The following is a 21,441-nucleotide window of genomic DNA, read 5'->3' as shown; positions in this document are numbered from 1 at the left end:
TGAAGGGACGAAAAAAAAAAAACTCATTAAAATGCTGCAAATTACATTTTTCCTCAGATTGTCAGCTTTAGAGTCATTATACTGCAGAGTCAACACCATCTCTGCACAACAGACATACTGCTCCTCAGATTTTATTTTAATTGAGCAAAATCTCATCTCATTTACCAACCCCTTTCATTTATTTAATCTTTTACATTTTAATAAACAAGAATGAATTACTGTAAATTCAACTAAACGTCTCCTGCAGATGCGCTAAAACAAAGGTCTATTTCAAGTGGGAAAAGATGATGCCTTTTGAGGTACAGAAAGGCTTTTAATGTGAAACGTCTGAGCAGGAAGTAATGGGCAAAAACATTAATACTGTAGTAATTTAAAAACAGCTAAGAAAAACAGGTTTCACATGACCATTTTAGTGATTTTAATAAAACCGTGCATACCATCCATCCATCCATTTTCTTTACCCGCTTATTCCATTTTGGGTCACGGGGGTCGCTGGTGCCCATGTCCAGCAATCACTGTGCGAGGGGCGGGGTACACCCTGGACGGGTCGCAAGTCCATCACAGGGACACATAGAGACAAACGAGACAAACAACCATTCACTCTCTCACTCACACCTAGGGACAATTTAGAGTTACCAATCAGTCTAACATGCATGTTTTTGGACTGTGGGAGGAAACCGGAGCACCCGGAGAAAACCCACGCATGCACGGAGAGAACATGCAAACTCCACCCAGAAAGGCCCCTGGACCGGGGTTTGAACCAGGGACCTGCTCGCTGAGAGGCAGCAGCTCTACCAGTTGCTCCACCGTGCTGCCCCGTGCATACCAAATAAATTAAAATAACAGCTAATCTGAGGCAAATTTAATAAAATTAAAAAATACTTTAAATTATTCCAATGAGCTATTATGTAACTAAATTTCAAAAAGTGACAAAATAAAAGCAGATAAAAGGCAAGAAGATCATATATCGTCCTGGCATAGATATTGTATGGTTACTGCTTTAGACATGGCTGACCTCCTGTACCAGATCTAACTGCAGAGAGGGAGAAGAATCAGTCTACTCTGCTGATTTTGTCTAATAGGGAGAGCAGCTTGTGCACAATCTTTTTGCTATCAGCCATAGGGGATCTGTAGCAGACCCAAGCACAGAGCCTTTTTAATTAGTTTGTTCAGTTTTTTATGCACTGTGTGACTGATGTGAATTTCTGAAACAGAACAAAGGTTCACTCTGATATAAACAAAAGCCTGGTTGGCATCAATACAAAGCCTCATTGATCAGAAAACACTGATCAGTAACTAGCAGTGTGTTCTGCTATGCTGTCGGTTTTTAAGGCATGAGAATTTTTTTTTAAGTCTGATTTTTTTTTATTTTATACTGACTATTTGGGATTTATGTTCCTTATTGTAAAGAGTTACTAAAATAACAGCTGATGTGATGGTTGAATAAAAGCACTGCTGAAAGCACCCACACACCCCCACAAAATTGAAGAGGAGTCAGAAGGCTTCGGGAACTAGCTCTTCAGCAGTATTGATTGCATGGATGTATATTCCATGGCAACATGTGGGTGATGGAGCCGGTGCACTTTGCAAAGCAAAATGTTTTCATATTTTTAGATAAAGTCTATCACAATGTGCTTTTTATTTTATTAACTGCAGTGGAAGCATTTAGACCATTGTTGCCTGATTTGGTATAAAAGCCTGTGTGTGTATATCAGGAAATGGGACGATTCCATTGCTGATTCAGGAGTCCAGTCTGCCCTGCACAGCTCTGTCACATTTCTAGGCAGTCTCTACTGTGATCAGCAAAAAGCTCTAAATAAAACAAAGCAGGCAAGCAAACAAACAGAATTCCCCTCCCTTCTGTTTTCCTCTCCTCTGTCTCCTGGCTGGCAGTGAGAGCCAGTGAGAGGAACAGGAGAAATAATGTGGGGCAGAACCCTGGCCGGGTGTCTGACAATGACCATATGGATCACAGGGACAGGCATCCATGGCTTCCAGGAGGATACACACACCTCCACACTCAGTGTCTGCAACCTCAGGCTATTACACCTGTAACATTGTATAAAACCTTCACAAACTATAAGCCACATTGTTTAAGTTGACTTGTAGTAATTAGTGAACTCCTAAATGAGTTTGTTGTTGCTGGAGAGGTAACACCATTCATCGATCCATCCATCCATTTTCTTCTGCTTATCCGGGGTCGGGTCGCTGATGTAGCAGCTTAAGTAGGGAGGCCCAGACTTCCCTCTCCCCAGCCACTTGGACCAGCTCCTCCGGGGCAATACCGAGGCGTTCCCAGGCCAGCCGAGAAACATAGTCCCTCCAGCATGTCCTGGGTCTTCCTCTGGGTCTCCTCCCGGTGGGACGTGTCCGGAACACCTCACCAGGGAGGCGTCCAGGAAGCATCCTAACTAGATGCCCAAGCCACCTCAAATGGCTCCTCTTGATGTGGGGAAGCAGCAGGTCTACTCTGAGTCCCTCCCGGATGATCGAGCTTCTCACCCTATCTCTAAGGGAGAGTCCAGACACCCTGCGGAGAAAACTCATTTCGGCCGCTTGTCTCCGAGATCTCATTTTTTCGGTCACAACCCAAAGCTCATGACCATAGATGAGGGTAGGAACGTACGTAAATTGAGAGCTTCGCCTTTTGACTCAGCTCTCTCTTCACCAAGACAGACCTGTACAGCGCCCGCTTCACTGCAGATGCTGCACCTATCCGCCTATCGATCTCACACTCCATTTTTCCTTCATTCGTGAACAAGACCCCAAGATACTTGAACTCCTCCACTTGGGGTAGGACCTCCTTCTTGACCCGGAGAGGGCATTCTACCCTTTTCCGACTCAAGACCATGGCCTCGGATTTGGAGGAACTGATCTTCATCCCGGCTGTGTCGCACTCGGCTGTGAACCGCTCCAGCGAAAGCTGTAGATCACGATCTGATGAAGCCAATAGGACCACATCATCTGCAAAAAGCAGAGACGTGATCCCAAGGCCACCAAAACGGATCCCCTCAACACCTTGGCTGCACTTAGAAATTCTGTCCATAAAAGTTATGAACAGAATCGGTGACAAAGGGCAACCTTGGCGGAGTCCAACTCTCACCGGGAACGAGCCCAACTTACTGTCGGCAATGCGGACCAGGCTCTGACACGGGTCATACAGGGACCTAACAGCTCGTATCAAAGGGCCTGGTACCCCATACTCCCAGAGTACCCCCCCACAGGGTTTCCCGAGGGACGCGGTCAAACACCTTCTCCAAGTCCACTAAGCACATGTAGACCAGTTGGGCAAACTCCCACACACCCTCCAGGACCCTGCTGAGAGTGTAGAGCTGGTCCAGTGTTCCACGACCAGGATGAAAACCGCACTGCTCCTTCTGAATCCAAGGTTTGACTATCCGATGGACCCTCCTCTCCAGAACCCCCGAATAGACCTTACCAGGGAGGCTTAAAAGCGTGATCCCCCTGTAGTTGGAACACACTCTACGGTCCCCCTTTTTGAATAGGGGGACCACCACCCTGGTCTGCCAATCCAGGGGAACTTCCCCTGATGTCCACGCAATATTGCAGAGTCGCGTAAGCCAACACAACCCTACAACATCCAGAACTTTAAGGAACTCTGGGTGAATCTCATCCACCCCTGGGGCCCTGCCACCGAGGAGCTTTTTAACCACCTTGGTGACCTCAGCACCAGAGATTGGAGGGCCTGACCCAGAGTTCCCAGGCTCCGCTTCTTCAGTGGAAGACGTGCCTGTGGGATTGAGGAGGTCTTCAAAGTATTCTGCCCACCGACCCACGATATCCTGAGTTGAGGTCAGCAGCACACCACCCCCACTATAAACAGTGTTGGTGGTGTACCCCCCCGAAATGCCTAATGGTGGACCAGAATCGCCTCAAAGCCGTGCGGAAATCATTCTCCATGGCCTCTCCGAACTCTTCCCATGCCCGAGTTTTTGCCTCAGCGACCACCCGAGTCGTATGTTGTTTGTAGGGATGGGGCCAATCCGATCCAGTATCGGCCTCCGATACCAGCAAAATTTACGTATCGGATTTCCAATCCACCTGCCGATATTTCCGATCCATGCATGTCTGTGGTTGCGCTGCATGTTGGCTTCAAACTATGGAATGGATTTCCTGAACGGCGGCGTGTCTCATGAACCCAGAGTAATAAGACCCGCCTCACATTCAGGAAATCCAGTTCATAGTTTGCAGCCAACTACAACGTGAGAGCTGAGTTAGCAGCACTGTTGCTAACAGCTAACAAACTTTTCATCGAAACATGTCAGCTGTGTGGAAGTATTTTACACTAAACACCACAAAACAAGACAGCAACGTGCAATGTCTGCAGAGCCATAGCGCCACATTAAACCGCGGTAAAGTTAGTTTTACGATGGACATTCGAGCTCCGTGGCTTCAGTGGGGCGCTGCTCTTTGCTCAACCCAAAACAAGCGACTCGAGACCGGCCAGCCGCGTCCAATCTGCCCCGTTCAGTCTGCCCGTCTCCGAGGTTCCGAGGAGAGACAGACTGAGCGCGGCTGCCCCAAATCAGGCTGCTTGCTTCGGATTGAACAAGAAGTAGACGTAGCTGAAACCACGGAGCTCAAATGTTTACAGAGAAGTTGCTAAACTTCATCATAATTAATGACCAACCGCTATCAGTTGTAGAAAACAAAGGATTTCTCAGCTTGATACTTGCAGCCAAGATATAGTTTACCCTCCAGGAGATATTGATCAGTACAACAGTAGACAATCAAAAAAAACATATGATTTGAAAATTATAATAAAAGCAAAAACAGCTACATTATATAGTGATGTAAAATAATAAAAACAGGAACATGTCTGTTGGTTTATGCCATGAACTTAGCAGATGTTTAAAGCCATTTAACATTTTATTTTATTTAATTCATTTATTCATTCATTTAAATGAAACAAAATAAAATAAAATAAATAATCAAAAAGAAAATGTTGAATGAAAAGAGTGCAGAAAGAAGAAAAAATTCTTATATCTGCCCCTTATAAAATATAAAACAACTTTAAACAATCACTTAAATTAATCACTTTAATATCCACTTTAAAGCTAGGAATAAAAAGAAACATGTTTTGTGTTCGCAGAATTTAATTCTAACTATATATCCAACATTAATAAAACTTACCTCAAGTTGCCTTTTTGGACATGCATGCATTATTTGTACAAATTGTACTTGAGAGGAGATTATTACAGCCTCATATAAAATCAATGATGATCATGATATCGGAACTGGATCGGTATCGGCCGATACTCAGGTCTAGGTATTGGGATCGGATCGGAATTTTTAAAAAGTGGATAGGTGCATCCCTAGTTGTTTGGACTGCCGGTACACATCCGCTGTTTCCGGGGTCCCACAGGCCAAAAAGGCCTGATAGGACTCCTTCTTCAGCCTGACAGAATCAGAATAAACTTTATTGGCATTGCACCGAGATACAACGCGAACATGTATGTACAGTTGTCCGAAAGATGGGCGGAGTGCACGAAGCAACTATAGAAAATGTGGCCCTTTTATTCTTATTCAGAATAATATTTTGCTTAGATGAGAAAAGGAAAGAAAACATGAGGAGAGACGGTACAAAAAAAGATCTCTCACGCCGTGTCCTAGACAGTGCATGATTTGAGGCATCAAAAAAAAACTACCACAGCAAAGCAACATAAATAGGCGTTATACATGTACATATAGGCCGGTGAAGACATTGAACTTTTATGGGAAAGCCGTAGCATAGTCCAGCCCCCCCCCCCCCCCCCCAGCCATTGTCCAGATAAGAGGTGACATTCATCATAAGCCCGGTTGAGGTTCTGTCACATGTCCACGGCCTTGGGGAAGGGAGGGGTGTGGAGACAGTCAAAGCATCTTTGTTGTTTTCAAAACATTCCAGGAGGAGTTGAGATAAGTCCGGTGTCAAGGCCACAGTTTGGGTCAGGCAGAACTCGTGAAATTGTTGTTTCTGTCTTTAAAGTCTCGCTGGTATGTATTCCTCTGATGGAACTCCAAAATAGCCGAATTGATCCTTTACGCCAAAAGTCGAGCTCACAGCTTCTCCAAGATTATTTCCCCTTCATGTGTGCTGCTATAGAGTCCGCAGTCCAGATAACAGCCTGCTCCAGCTCCCTGCTGCAGCTCCACAAATTCAGTCTGAGCGCTGTCGAGATTTGACACATCCACACAAATTTATAGACAATCCAGAATTCACCAGCCAAACAGCAAAATAACCAGTTGGCATCATGAATTCAATTTGTTTCCGTCGAGGTAAGAGGGTCCTCCTTATGCCCTGACTCCTGTCGGGAGAAGTTGATCAATTTGTTGAGAGACCAGCTGATCCGTTGAATTAAGAGGAATGCAGAAAAAAAAAAAAAACAAGAGGCTTTTTAAGGGTTCACAGGACAAGAGTGTAGCAGGGAAGGGGGGGGGGGGGGGTGTTGTTTGACTATTGATTAGGCCAACAACATAATTTTATTCTCAGTTATGCTTTGTTGTTATTAACATAACACTGCGTTTAATTTGCCCAGGAAGTCAGAACTTTGATCTGGTAAATAGATCCTGTCTAACTGTGAACGATAGGGAACACCTTGTAACTGCGACTTTCCTTCCCTCCATTGACTATGGTGACATTATTTACATGAACGTTCCTGCAAGCACCCTGCAGATGTTGGATGCTGTCCATCATGGTGCGCTAAGATTCATAACTGGCTGTAACAACCGTATCCATCATTGCACCCTGTACTCATTGGTCAATTGGTCATCATTAACTTCACACAGACTCTCACACTGGTACATTTTCATCTTTAAATCACTCCTTGGTCTGTTGCCCTCATATATCTCCTACTACATGTCACTATGTAAGTGCAGCTACAGCGTGCGCTCTCAGGACATTATTGCATGAAGTGTACCCTCAGTGCAGACAGAACTAAACAAAAAGACCTTCTCCTACTCTATTCCAGTTTCCTGGAATATCTTACAAAAAGATCTGAAGCTTTTGACCTTGACCTCTCTAAGTGGCTTTAAAGAACTGCTAAGTTCATGGCAAAAACCAATGCAGACATGTTCCTGTTTTTAGTATTTACATCACTTTATAATGCAGCTGTTTTTGTTTCATTTTTAAATATAATTTTCTTCCATGTAATTTTTTCAATTCATTATGATTGTCTACTGTTGTCATCATTCTTTGTTAAAAGAGGTCTCTCTTGTAAATGAGTCATCGAGGCTCAATGAGATTAACCTGTATAAATTAAGGTTGAATGAATGAATAGAAAAATTACTTTCTGTGAGTTCCAATAAAATTCTTTACTTGGGTTAAAATATATTTTATTAGCACAAAGCCTACACTTGTTTTTTTCCCCCCTTATCTTCTTAACATATGTGTGTTTTTCTGTTCCCTTACATTTAAATCTATTTATACTACTGCTGTCTTTTGCCCCAGAAATCTAATCCTTTGATGCAGGCCTGTTTCATACCTCTTTGTCAATAATGATTGCAACGTTTGGTGTTAAATAGCTCAATAACATATAGTTAGATGGTTAAACAAGAGTAAACTCCAGGCTTACATACAGTCATGGTGTGGTGCAATAAGTCTGTACTGGTTGTTCAACAATTATTTATTGCATTTTTCTTTGTATGTTACACTGTTTGCTTAGCCAGTATCTGTAATTGCCAGTAGTGGATGGTGTTGGTTCACAAAAAGTGCCTTCACACAGGTAAGCATGAATGAAATCTCACCTTAGGGACTGAGATTAAGACAGTCTGTTTGCTGAATGTGGATTGAAGCCGCTGTTGTGATTACTCCATTGATTTCATTTATCCATTTTATTACAGATTAAAATAATTGTAAATGTGTAACACCAGTTGTGACTCTGTGTGAAGTCCTTCTATGCCACGTTACATATTTTGGTGACCCAGACGTGATTTAGCCAGCTTGATGTAGAGAGAAGCTGATTCTGAACCAACCTTAGGAGAGAGGAAAACAATGGACACTGAAGAACACCAAGCTCATCTCTGTGTGTAAACATCTAAAATGCAGTGACCAATCAGGATGGTTAGCAAGCCAAGGTTGATGCATTCTATTCAGGTTGGCTGAGAGAACTTTGGAAGAGATGGATAATGAGGAGGACTAAGTCTTTTCAGCACTCCCTCCAGTATCTACTGTTCTTTGTGGACTCCCTCAAACAGCCAAACCTAAGTACATCAGAATCTATCCAAAAAGAGGCAAGTGAGTTGCACACCCTAAAAGAAAAACACAGACAGCTGCAACAGGAACATATTTGAGCTCAACGGTTATTGGAGGAGGAAACTGGAGTGTTAGAACAAAGACTTAAGATAAACGCACCAACAAAGGACCCCAGAACTGCAACCACACAGCTTGAAGTCACTTTTAGGCAGGAGTTTATGATCTGTGGACAAATTGGAGAAGCTGGTCAGAGGGACAAACTGCCATGCACAAACTTAATTAATAAGACTGAGTGTGGGCAGCGTAAAGGACATTCTGAAACAGAGATTACTGACGCTGTTATGTGGGCAGTAAGTTTAGACCTCCACCTAAGGGAGATGCTTGAGATAAAAAGATGACTGACACTCCACAAACTGAAAACCATCCTCAGAGGTCATTTTAATGTGGACTCATCTACAGATCTGCTCCATCAGTTGATGAATATCTCACAAAACCCAAGAGAATCGGGCCAGAATTTCCTGGTTTGGGTAATTGAACTAAAAATAAATAAATAAATAATAATAATAATCTGGAAATCTGATGAGGATGAAGATGAGTACTTTAACCCAGAGGTAATTCAGATAAAATCCCTTCCCTCCATAGACATAGGGCTGTTAAGTGATGCAGTTAAGTTTCAACTCAAGCCATATCTGCAATCCTGATGTAAAAGATGAGGAGCTGATTGAGCGCCTGAGTGAGGCTGCAAAACTTGAACAAGAATGACAGCTAAAACTGGTAGGACTCCAAGACTCAGTGAGGTACAGGTAGAGGGGTGCCCCCATAACCCCCAGCTACCTAGTAGAGGAAAAACTGATATCAATAAATGAATAGAGACTTCAAACAGCAGAGAGGCAGATAAAAAGACAAAGAAGAATAAGGAGTTAAACATTATGCACACAGACACAAGACAACCCATAGAGGGGCTAACAGATGAAGTGCTGGACATAAAGAAAATTGTGCTACAGACAGTGGAGGTTAGCAAGACAAATCAAACTAAGCAACCTGCTATTACCAGCTATAGAAAACCTAGCGGTTGCAAAGCATGTTAGGCAGTCCAGCTTGGTGAAACCTGTGGACACTGTTACAGATGTGGCCAGGAAGGGCACCTCTGCAAATGCAAAGACTGTCAACAGAGTCGGAAGAAGCAGGAAAATGGGAGAGGGCTGCTGAACTGAGACCCTCAGTAGCCCACAACTACTCCTGTAGTCACATTGAGCAGAACACTGTCCCCCATGACACTTCTTCCCATGTTTCAACAATCCTAACCAGTAACCTTTCACCCCGGCACAAAGCAAGGCTTCTATACCTGATTAGAAAGAAATGCATAATCCACTGCAATCTGGATGGGGTTCCAGCAGAATCATTATGGGACACGGGTGCTCAGGCATGTCTCATTAATGAAGAATGGAGAAAAACAAACTTGCCACATCATACAGTCTTTGATGTATAGTCATCATATTGGCTTTGTACATATAGTTTATTGATGATGATTATTTGGCTGTCTAAACTGAAACCCATATTATCCAAAAATAACCTGGAGACAGTAATACATGCATTCATTACATCTAGGCTTGATTACTGCAATTCACTCCTGTTTGGTATCAGTCAGACCTCCGTTGCACGACTACAACTGGTCCAGAATGCAGCAGCCCGATTTTTAACCAGTACAGGCAAAAGAGAGCACATTACACCAGTTTTGGCCTCACTGCACTGGCTACCGGTTCACCTTCAAATCCAATTCAAAATACTCCTGTATGTCTACAAATCGCTGAACAGTCCCCCCCCCCCCCCCTCTGATCTACTACAACCGTATGTCCCACCACGTTCTCTGAGGTCAGCAGACCAATTACTCCTCACAGTTCCAGGAACTCGTCTTAAGCGTAGAGGTGACAGGGCCTTCTCTGTAGCAGGACCAAGACTTTGGAACGAGTTACCTCTGCTTGTCAGACTGGCCCCCTCCCTCTCGATTTTCAAATCCCATTTAAAAACTCACTACTATTCAGTAGCTTTCAACACCAGATGATCTGTGTTTTGAACCTGTACGCTCCACACTGGTTTGTCGTCACATTTATTATCTGCATCGATATTATGTCTATATTTTTGATTTACTTAATTTTGTATATTGTTTCGTGTGTTGTCTGTTGTTCTGTCTGTACAGCACTTTGGTTGGCCTTGAAGCGGTTTTAAGTGCTCTATAAATAAAATGGTATGGTATGGTATGAACTACTACAGTCAGAGACACTGATAGGGCTAGCTGCAAATCAGACATAAATCCCATTCTTGGGTTGGGTGGAAGTAGAATTCAAACTAGGCAAATACTTCACTCCTACAGAGCCACTTGTACCCATTTTGTTGTCCAGCAACTCAAATGTAACAGAACAACTCATAATTGACTACAATGTGATAGAGGAAGTAATGTATTAAGAGGTGGGAACAGGCCATGCTCAAAGTCACAGACCATTCAAAACGTGTGGGGCATTTTCAGTAACATTCAAAACAGCACAGGCAATGCTTACGCTAATCCAGACACCAGATAGTACATATGGTAAATGAATTGTACTTATATAGTGCTTTTCTATCTTATCAAGATACTCAGATCACTTTACACTACAATCTGTGCCCTCATTTACCCAATCATACAGCACTCTATTACATCTCTACAAAGCTAATCTGAATCTGTAGAGATTAAGCAGTGCTTTATCACATTTATACACTGATAGGACACACATCTGAGGCAATGAGGGGTTCAGTGTCTTGCTCAGAGACACTATGGCATGTGACTTGCTGGTGGAATCAAACCCCCAACACTCGCATTGGAGGTTGACTGCTCTAACCACTCAGCCACAGCCACCCTAAAGCGATAGGTATGCAGGAATGGTGCTTACAGAAAAAATACCAATCAACTTAGTCACTAAACAGGTCACTATTCTTTGTGTTAAATTTAATACAGGGACCCAGTTCAAAGGTAAGGACCTTCTCTTAGTCCATCGGGAACAACTTACACTAACAGAGGATATCACTATTGAGGAGGTTCTCATAACTGTTCTTGGTGATAGGTCTAGCTATGTGTCAATTCCCATAGCTAACACAAGCAAGCAAGATGTCACATTAAACCAATGTACAGTTTTGGGTCAATTACAGACAAGTGAGACCACTTACACTATCAGAACTGAACAGGTACACATAGATGAGAGAGGAAAAACTGCAAGATATGGTATTGAGAGGCAAATCCAAACTCAGTGGTAAAGACAAGTGGAAGATGACACTACAACACGCAGGAGCCGCTTCATTGAGATCCCCCAATTGACTTCAGTTACTTAAGTGAAGCCCAAAAAGAGACAGTGAGACAGCTACTAAGGGAAGTGTCATGCATTTGCTTACAATGAAGATGTTGGCTCAATTTCATCCTTAAAGCTAAGCATCCCTCTACAGGATACCACCTCAATGAAGAAAAGAGAGAAACACAGGAAAATTACACAGAGTATGTTCAGAGTGGTGGTAAAGAATACAACAAGCCTATACAATTGCCTCCAAAACAGCTTCTTGAGAAGCAGCCAGGGAAAAACGAAAGTATGACAAACGAGTCTATGCAGCTGACCTTCAGCCAGGTGGGAGAGTGCTGGTATATAACTTGTCAGAAAGAGGAGGTCCTGGTAAAATGAGATATTGCGAAAGTAAAGTTCATGTGGTGGTGAAGAGAAGAAGCAGTGACAGCAGTGTATGAGGAAATGCCAGAGGGATGGGGCCGAAAGTTGTGTGTTGCATAGAAACCACTTGCTCCCATGTGATAGCCTACCTCTTGACAAGCCTGCTGTGCCCAGAACACAGGAAGGGAAAAGGAGTTGGGCAAAGATGAGGCAAAAACAATACTGCTCAGACATTCCTTAGGAATATTCAGACAGTGAAAGCACTGTAGATGTTGAACTAGTGCACTGATATACATGTAACCAGTAACCAAGTCAGAGAACCATCTACGTGAACTCAGAAACAGAGACATTCGTACCAGGCTTGGGAAGGCAAGACAGAAAGTCAGAACAGCAGGAAGGGTAAGCAGGCATCATGGACATCATGCCATTAGGTGAAGAAGAGTGAAATGCTGCCAAGCCTGGATAAAGTCTACCAGAGTAATTCAAGGAACCTGCAATGGAGGAGGATGACAACCTAGTACTACAGCCTGGGACCAACTACCCATGAATGGAGAGACGGTGGCCGAAGATGCTGACCTACGGAACTTTAGGTGAGCTGATGATGGTGGAAGTTGGTGCTGACAGCCTTCAAGTAAGTATGCATCCTGTTTTCAAATGACTGTGGTGTCCTTGGAGTACTCTGGACATTGAGATAACAAATAAGACTCACACTGTAGAAAGATATCACTGAAAATTTGGACTTATGGACAGCACTGACCTTGGCATTTATGAATAAACTGAATCCAAGCGCAGTTGAAAACTGAGAAAACTTAGTGAAAACAATTGACTTGTATGGTAAACAGAAAAAAGGGAATTAGTAACAAACTAAAGGAACAGAGACTAAAATAAGTCGTGTTAAAATTGAGTGCTAATCTAGACTGATTTAGTGTTTACTATAGGGTGTTTACAAAATGGAATGTATACCATTATTACCTGTATCTGTTAAGACATGACACTGTTAATAACAGTGGTAGAGAACGTTATACGTGGTATAAACGTGGGTTGAAGCTACTATTCTGATTATTCCATTGATTTCATTGATTGATCTGTTTTATTAAAGGTAAGCTGGTGATGTTGCTTGAGTCTCTTGTCCTTGTAAAGTATTTGTTATGCCATTGTTGGATGTAATGTGTGAATGTTTCAATAACATTATTGCTAGTTTTGAACACTGACCTAAGTTGACTAATGTTACTAATACTAACGCAAGCACAGGCAGGTGATATTGGCAATGAGACCTTGTGAGGAAACCCTGTAGTACAGACTATGGTTCATGTCGCTGATTTGAGAATATATGTTGAATGTGTCATGCATGAACTTGTATGTGAATGAAGTTATTTAGTTAATAAGAGTTCATAAGTCTGTGTAATGTTGGGAATTGTTTATTTTTGCTGGCTGAGCCAAAAACAAAAATAGTTCACGGTTTACTTAACACAGGCTGAAGCCACTGTTGTGCTTACTCTAATGATTTCATTTATCAATTTTATACAGATTAAAATTATATTAAATGTGTCACATCAATTGTGACTCTGTGTGAAGTCCTTCTGTGCCATGTTACAATGGTAAAAATAAAGTGTATCCTTTTTCTGTTGCAAAGCTTGATATTACCAAGAAATAATCAAATAATCCCACATCTTAATCAAATTTTTAAATAAGGAAAATCCAATATATACCAGTTGAATTATACAACATGGAATTGTCATTTTTATTTAACAAAACAAAACTAAAATGCAGTAGTGTGTAAAATTCAATTAAAATTTGATTAAGTGAGGAAATTTATTTACATATGGAAAACGTTTATGACCAGCTGCTAAAGGCCTAATGACAGGTCATCTCAGTAAGTTCAGACTGAAAAATCTGCAAACCTGTGAGCCATTCCAAACACCTCCAAGGAACTTCACAAACTTTACAGGCCCCAGTGTAACCACTTCAATTAAGGGCGATAAAATTCAAGCCAGAATAATGAAGTATGAGTTGTACTGTATAGGAAAATTACCAGGAGAAAGCCTCTTTTCTCTAAAAATATACCAGCTTTTATTTGCAACAAACATCAACACATCTGGAAGATGTATTGGGCAGAAATCTGGCTCAAACAGAACAGTCTAGCTTTAATGTACAGAACAAAATTTAATAAAAAACAAATAGCATATTTACATCAACACTTCATACTAACTGACAAAGTGGAAAAAAAAACTGATTTTGGCTTATCTTGTAGCCACAGGACCTGTGTACCTTGTAGTTATTGAGTCAACCATTATCTCCTCTGTATACCAAAGTAGTACAGAGTCAAATGTGAGGCCATCTGTCCAACAGATGGAGAGCTGGAGTTTATTAAAGACTGAAGTTAGTTTTAAGCTGCACCTCAATAAATCTGACAGCATGGATAAAGAAAAGAGTCAAGTTGTTACAGTGTTTCATTAGGAGCTCAGTCCTCAACTCAAATTAAACATAGGAAAGCTGAACATCAACAAATGCTCATAAATTTCAATGAACTGAAGCAGCATTGTATAGAAAAAGGAATCAAAATTTCTTCATGTTAATGTGAGAAACTGATAAAGCCGTAAAGAAGACAATTACAACAAGTAATTGTGGCTAAAGCTTGGAAAACAGCATAATGTCTGTGGTGAAACTTAGGAAACAATTTAAATTGGGTCAGTTTGTTGTGTGGTATCTGTGTTTGGAATGTACCTGGCACTTTAGAGTTTAATTTTCAAAGTACTTTAAAGACAATACAAACAATGCAAAATTCTGTTGACTCAGGGTTGTGTGCTAATTTTACCATCAATAAAATGTCTCAAATTTCACTCAGGTTGAGCCACAATGACAATCAACATCTTAATATATAGCGAAGCTGTCCAATCAGTGACCAAACAGCAACAAATTTTACTTAAATACTTGTGTCACAAATAGCTGAAACTGTGAAGGTAAACTCATTGAATTCTCATGTTACTTTTTTTTTTTCCAGTGGTTGAGGTTACTTGACCTAAACAAGAAAGTTGGAAACGCTTCTTTATTTTTATTGGCTCATTTTAGAGATCCAACCTGGCTTTAATCCACATACAGCTCAGTATCATCCGTTTATATCGCATTTGTTTTGAACAAAAAATAAATTTTAGGGAAAAAAAAAAACTTTTTCAGCTTTATTTATTACTTTTCTTTACTTGAGCTACAATAAGTTTTCCTTTTTTTGTTCTAAACTGTAAGAACAGTTTGCAAACAAACTGCATCAATAAGGATTGATTGTATTGCTGAACAAACAGCTCTCAGTCAATGAAAAATATTAATGAAAAATTTACAAAAATTTATTGAAAGAAATGTAAATTTTGTCTTCAGAGTAAAGGCTGCGCAAAATGATTAGGTAAATGTTACTGTGCTAAATTACAAGTAAAATACATCACAGGGGTGTATTTTTTCCAACACACTTGTTTACTCTTGCAAAATGATCCTACAAAATGACAATAAAAAAAACAAAAACATTTTTGATTTATTTTATATACAGAAGCCCCTCATTTATCGCGGGAGATCCGTACCCTGAAGCCACGCGATAAGTGAAAAACCGCAAAGAAGGAATAGTAGTACAAGTAGTAGTTTATTCTAATATTCATACATATTAAGGCATTTTAAACCGTTCCCACACTCTTGCAATATTCTAAACAATGTTTCTAAACTCTAAACGCTCTAAAAGAGCACAGAATGTCATGATTTCAGCTCCTTGCCTCATCTGCTCTCAGTCACCTGCAAGCGCTCTTGGCCACGCCCACTTCCCCGCTCTGCACGGGGAACAGCTGATCAACTGTTCTGCTGCAGCAGGAAGCTTATCCTGCAATATGGGCTGCACAAAGGTGCAGAACAAAGCTTTTCTGCAGCTCTGGGATGCACAAATGTGCAGCAGGTGCTAAATAATTTTAAATAATTTATTTTAAATAAAAATTCCATGCCAATCACGCGGCTCAACCATCAGTCAGCCAACTGTGTGTCATGTCCAATCTTATTTTGAAAAACCACGATAGAGTAAGTCCGCTACAAACAAACCGCAAAGTAGCGGTGGACTCCTGTATATTCATTCCAACGGTGTATCCTGTTAACAAGTTTCATAAAGTTCACAATTAACTTTTTCCTATTAAACTGAACTTTTTTTAGGGGTGTTTCATTTTGGTAACACAATTAACACAATTATTTTTGGTACTATGTAACCTTAAGTTCCAAGTGAGCAAAGCTGATATAGCTTGGTAAGGGTGTGTGATAAAATCTATTTTAAAGACATAAATTATTATATATAAATTATCTTTATGCCATTTGAGGAAAGTCACAATGTCATTTTCTCTAGTAAAGTTATTGTAGCTTCCCCTAGTTGAAATATGTTGCAGTAAAGCTCTGCGTTCCAATATTTTCCCTCTTTTCTTTGCTGAACCGTAAACGATATACAACAAGTTTGTATTGAAGTTATGATTTTCTTTAGTAATGATTTTGAAATGTTAGGGTTACGATAGATACATGTACAGTATGTGTCTAAATTTCCAGTGATAAGCAAGGTGCTAATGACAGCCATTTGAATTTTGAATTCAAATGGCACAGGTGGTTGAAATCAAATGGTTGAATTTTATGGCGTGTTCATTGTTAAGTTAGCATCTACGCAAATTGTTAATGTGTGAGCTTTTTTCTCTCACTGTAAATTTTATATTCGATAAGCTCCATGTGCACTCAAAAATTCTTAGTTCAAGTATGGAGTATTTCCAGGGTATTTGGTCATATCTGCAGGTGTTGCTGTTCAAACAAAAAGTAAACTACTAAATGGCAATACACTTTTTTGTGCATCAAAAAAAAAAAAAAAAAATCTGATGATGAACAAATTTTTCAGAAACTTGACATAGGGTAAAGAATTTTAGGTCCTCTAAGGGAAGGGAAGAGAAAGGAAGTTTGAGATTTTCATCATTGTACGTTTTCATACAATGGCGAAATCAGTTCTCTGCATTTAACCCATCACACCTGAGATAGGTGGAGCAGTGGGCAGCTCTACCTGCTTCATTAAGTCAGTTTTTTTTTTTTTTTCATGAAGACCTTAAAAATGTGTATGTTTATTGGTCCAATACCAGTGCTTTAACTTGTAAATTCAGTCTTTTCAAGCCAGTGTTGTGGTTATCAGTCTTGTATGTTTGTTAAAATTATCCAGGATACAATAATGGTTGCTGTAGTTGAGCAAATGGAGTCTACAGCACAAGCACAAGGACGTAATTTATCGTTAATGGGTAGGCTTAGCTAGAGGTGAGACTATTACAGCATTTTTCTATGGTTGTGTAGTCTGTCCACAATAGAACATAATGGAATCGCTGTTTCCATGTTCTGACTTGTATAGCAGCAGACAATAACAGGCAGATGAACTTATTTTCCTTGACATTTAAAAAAAACAATCATGATGTTCCTAAGCATGATACAAGAATTGATGTACAGTAGGCAGGAATTTTATGGGTAACCAGGAAAATGTATTAAAAACATCCTTCTCATTGGCGTTCACAACAGTTTGAGGTTTCTAAAGAGACCGGATTCTAAGGAGATAGTAGTTATAACGGTTAAGACAAATTCTTAGATATATCTCTGAACTAATGAGAATATTCCTGGTTTATATAGAGCTTTTCAAGATCACAGTGTAGGGATCCAGCTCAAGACATCTGGACATGCAGTACGTGTAAATCCCATCTGTTAATACTCTCTGGAATGCTATTACAGGAATGGCAAATCAAATCCAACCCAACTAAATCTTATCACACAAACCAATGACACCAATAAATCAATGTTACCCAAGAACACACGCACAGACACAGATGCACACATTTCTGATCAAGGCCTGAAGGCTTTCATGGTGTAATCACTTATGGGAGTGCTAAGCAAAGAACGCCCAGTGTGTCTGTGCATTCATTTAAGACACTACTACTACAACAAACGCTTGCAATCAACAATAGTTCTGGCCCACCATTTTGGACTGAACGTTGATGCTAATAAATAAAATAAAATCCAATTAATAGTTAAAGCTAATCATGGCCACAGAGTTGGAGAACAGACAAAGACAGATTGGAGCCCGCCGGGGGAAGAGGGAGCTTTCTGTTGGGATGATCCCAGTAGACCGAGGTCTCAGCTTTTCTCAGATTTAAATTCAAAAGCCCTTGTTTTAAAAGCATGTTCTTTTAATCCCAGCTGAAATCAGCCATAATTAACCTAGCAAACTCATGACAAAAGCAGTATAATCACTTTGTAAATAGATGACAGAGAATAGAAACTAATGTGGTAACATAATGTATTAGAAGTGTCTAATGATTTCCTCGCGTGGACATGAAATGTTCATGGATACAGAGCCATTTTATGTCAGTGATGCAGCTATAAACGACTAGCTCAGATCTCCCTGAATGACTGTGCAAGCTTACTGCGTTTCATCATGTTAACATCCCAAAACCCAGCTTGTTATAAAAGCTTAAAGATAATGTCTGATTGGGCGTGTGTGATCACTGTCCTGCTCTCTGCCTGTGTGTAGGTTGTGGGGGAAGGGTGGGATTCACATTTGCCAACGAGGATGAGCAACGATGACTGAGCATGGATGAAGGGGTAGGGGATGATTGTGGAGGCCACGCCATAGCGTGATCATAGAAAAGGGGGGCAAATATTGACCATTCATGTGTCTGTTTTAAATGATGGACAGGCAGATGCTTTCTCTTAGTGTCAGTGCCTCTCTAGCTTCTCTTTCTGACAGTACCACCAACTGCCTCTTCTTACATAACCCCCTCCCCCTCTTTAAGGCCGCTGCCTGCCTTTATTGGTTTATTTCTCTCCTTGTCAACCTTTGCATTTTTACCCCACTGAACCTATGCCCCATTCCTGACTTCTCATATGTAATTCCAGCTTTTTTAACTCCACTAAAAAACTGAAAATTCACCTTTACACAAACAATAGATTTAGTGTTTTCTCTGCAGAGATTCACATGATACAAGAGGGTGAAGATTCTTCAAAAGAACGTCAACTTTTAAGAGAAATGTTAATCATTAGCAATGCAGCTTTCCAAACCGAATACTGGAATATACATTTTATAAGCCAATATGTTTTTATTTATTTATTATTTTTTTACAATGCAAGTTAAACAGTGAATAAATATTCTGCAAATGAGTGGTCGAATAAAACCGACAGTAGAAGTGATGCAGACTAAACTCTCCATGTAAGCAGTAACTGCTTACATAATCGCATCTGCTGCAAGCTTTGAAATGTGTGAAACATGAAATACGCCTGACCAGTCTGGATGCAGCTGCAACTTGACATGAAACAAAAAGACACATTTTATTTCTTTTAGCCTATATTAAGTCGAAATCCTTCGTTGGCAGATGTAATCTGCTAATATCAGCTAGACTGCAGCTCATACGAAGGTAGATTTTTGGAGTAACTCTCCCACTCCATTTTCTTCTCGCCATCTTTATTCTTATTTTTCCTTCTCAAAACACAATCAGACATAAACAGAGGCAAAGAAACAGTACCTTGTCGCAAATACAAGGATGCACAGACACATACTCATGCACAGCAAGAACCATTCCTTGAATCTCAGGCTCTTCGAGCTGCCCTTCCCCCACCCAAGATCGCTCTCATGCTCACATACGTGCACCTTGCTTAATTAAAGACTGTTCTTCTGGTGCTGTCCTGACCTGTTTTCAACTGTAATTTATAAATACATGTAAATAAATGGCAACACCAGAAACAATACGGAGCCCATGAAAATAAAAAAGCTGGTTCGATCATTCTGTGCAACACGTAAGAGCGTTAAGGAACTCGTTTATTTATTACACAACTCATTGTATAGTGACTACTTTAAACAAAAAGCTGCCCTAATTAAAATAAAACTTCACATATAACAAACATTAATTTTGTCTTCTCCCTTTCTACACTTTGCATTTAAGTCATAATCATTCAATTAATCAATTAGGGACAAATGCATTTCTTACATCTAAATTTTAAAGTCAGCCAGTTTTGTCACATTTGCTGGCTAACTGCATCACAGTGACGCTTCATTAAGAAGGAAATGTACAATTTAAGGCCTACGGTAACTGCATCAGTGTAAGCCTTTGACGACATACACTAGGTGTGTTAAATCTATAAACGTTAGTCATCTGCGTCCATCCCAAACATCATCTCCATACGTGTGCAGTAAAACCAGATTAGTCCTGTTCCGAGAGCGGGTCCACAATCAACACATAGGAAACGGAGGGCTGGAGATGAATGCTAAATATGAGCTCGAATCCATTAACAGACACAGCTGATACTTGATCAATGACTATGACAAAAAGCTCATCTGCTCCCAGGCCCCACCCCCTCAACAGGCCCCACATGCCTGGGCTGCCTAAAACAGTGAGGAAGAAGAGTTACCTGGTCGTACCACTCCCGATTGGTACAGGTGCACTCGGGCCACCATCCTCCTTGTCCACTGGAGTTGTTGCCGTTGACTTTGGGGCCACTTTTGGATTGGCCCTTTGGGTTTGGGCCTCCAGGGCCCCCACCAGACATATTCTTCCCCTTACTTCTCCCTAAAGTGCCCCCTCCTCCTCCCATGCTTCCACCCCCTCCTGAGGCTGGAGGGGGTAAGGTCTGGCCTCCCCCATACCCAGGTGGGTATCCATAGGGCTCGGCTTGCCATTCTCCTCCGTACGCTGGGGCATCCATCCTACGCAGAGCTGCCATACGGGTCACCTCATAACATTCTGGGCACTTGCAGCAGTGGTGGTGTTTGTGCATGCTGGCTGTAGGCTGATGCTGAGATGAGCGGTGTGGCACTCTGTCTCTGCTGCCTCCTCAGATCTCACACGGCACGCTGTGATGGGCTCACAGGGCACTAACGCAGACGGAAAGAACACTAATCACAGGAATTTCTACAAATTCTCCCTTTTCTCGTCCAATCCTGCGACTCTTCGCTTTATTCCTCTTGGATGTAGGAAAAAGAAACAAAGAATTGGTGAGGAACGGGAAGCAGCAACAGGAAAACAACAAAAAAAAATACAAAATGGGCACGTAGTCTTTGTCCTCTTGACGTAGAAGATCAAAGGAAATATTTAAGATATTGTATGCCACCACGCAATCAGAGACCAGCCCTGATGATAGAAATTTCTTCTTGCTTCTCTTGGTTCACAGTGATACGCATATAAATTCATAGATATATATAGATTCTTTTGTTTATATATCATATATATTTACACACACAACTAGATATAAAAATATTAATATAAACAGACAAGCACAAATACAGATATGTACAAGGATAAATGTATATATATTTATATATATAAATATCTATATGCGTGTGTACAAATATATATATAGATATACAAACAATATGTATAAATAAATGATATCCGCAGATGAAAATCTTCCTCTGTTGATTCTAGATATCTTCCTGGTCCGTCAAAAATGTCACGTTTTCCCTCCTGCGTTGAAAATTGTTGCCTTTTGCTCTCTGTTTCTTTTCTCAGCCTGCAGAGAGGAGCTGAGCACTGGATCGCCTCT

At 40.9% G+C, this 21,441-nt stretch overlaps 1 protein-coding gene across 2 annotated transcripts in view; it reads right to left on the bottom strand.

Annotated features, from left to right (window-relative positions):
• Window positions 1-21,235, bottom strand: part of dlg3 (discs, large homolog 3 (Drosophila)) — a 91,011-nt gene extending 69,776 nt beyond the window's left edge. For both annotated transcript variants that reach the window (XM_037675231.1, XM_037675232.1), the window contains exon 1: window positions 20,311-21,235. In XM_037675231.1, coding sequence (XP_037531159.1) covers window positions 20,311-20,676 — 366 coding nt within the window. In that variant the 5' untranslated portion in view covers window positions 20,677-21,235. The remainder of the gene's footprint in view (window positions 1-20,310) is intronic.
• Between the last annotated feature and the right edge of the window lie 206 nt (window positions 21,236-21,441).

The sequence above is a fragment of the Nematolebias whitei genome, chromosome 4, assembly GCF_014905685.2.
Source record: "Nematolebias whitei isolate Nwh7 chromosome 4, NemWhi1, whole genome shotgun sequence".
Lineage (NCBI taxonomy): Eukaryota > Metazoa > Chordata > Actinopteri > Cyprinodontiformes > Rivulidae > Nematolebias > Nematolebias whitei.
Note: the sequence above shows the minus strand (reverse complement) of the source record. Positions and strands in the feature narration are given on the sequence as shown.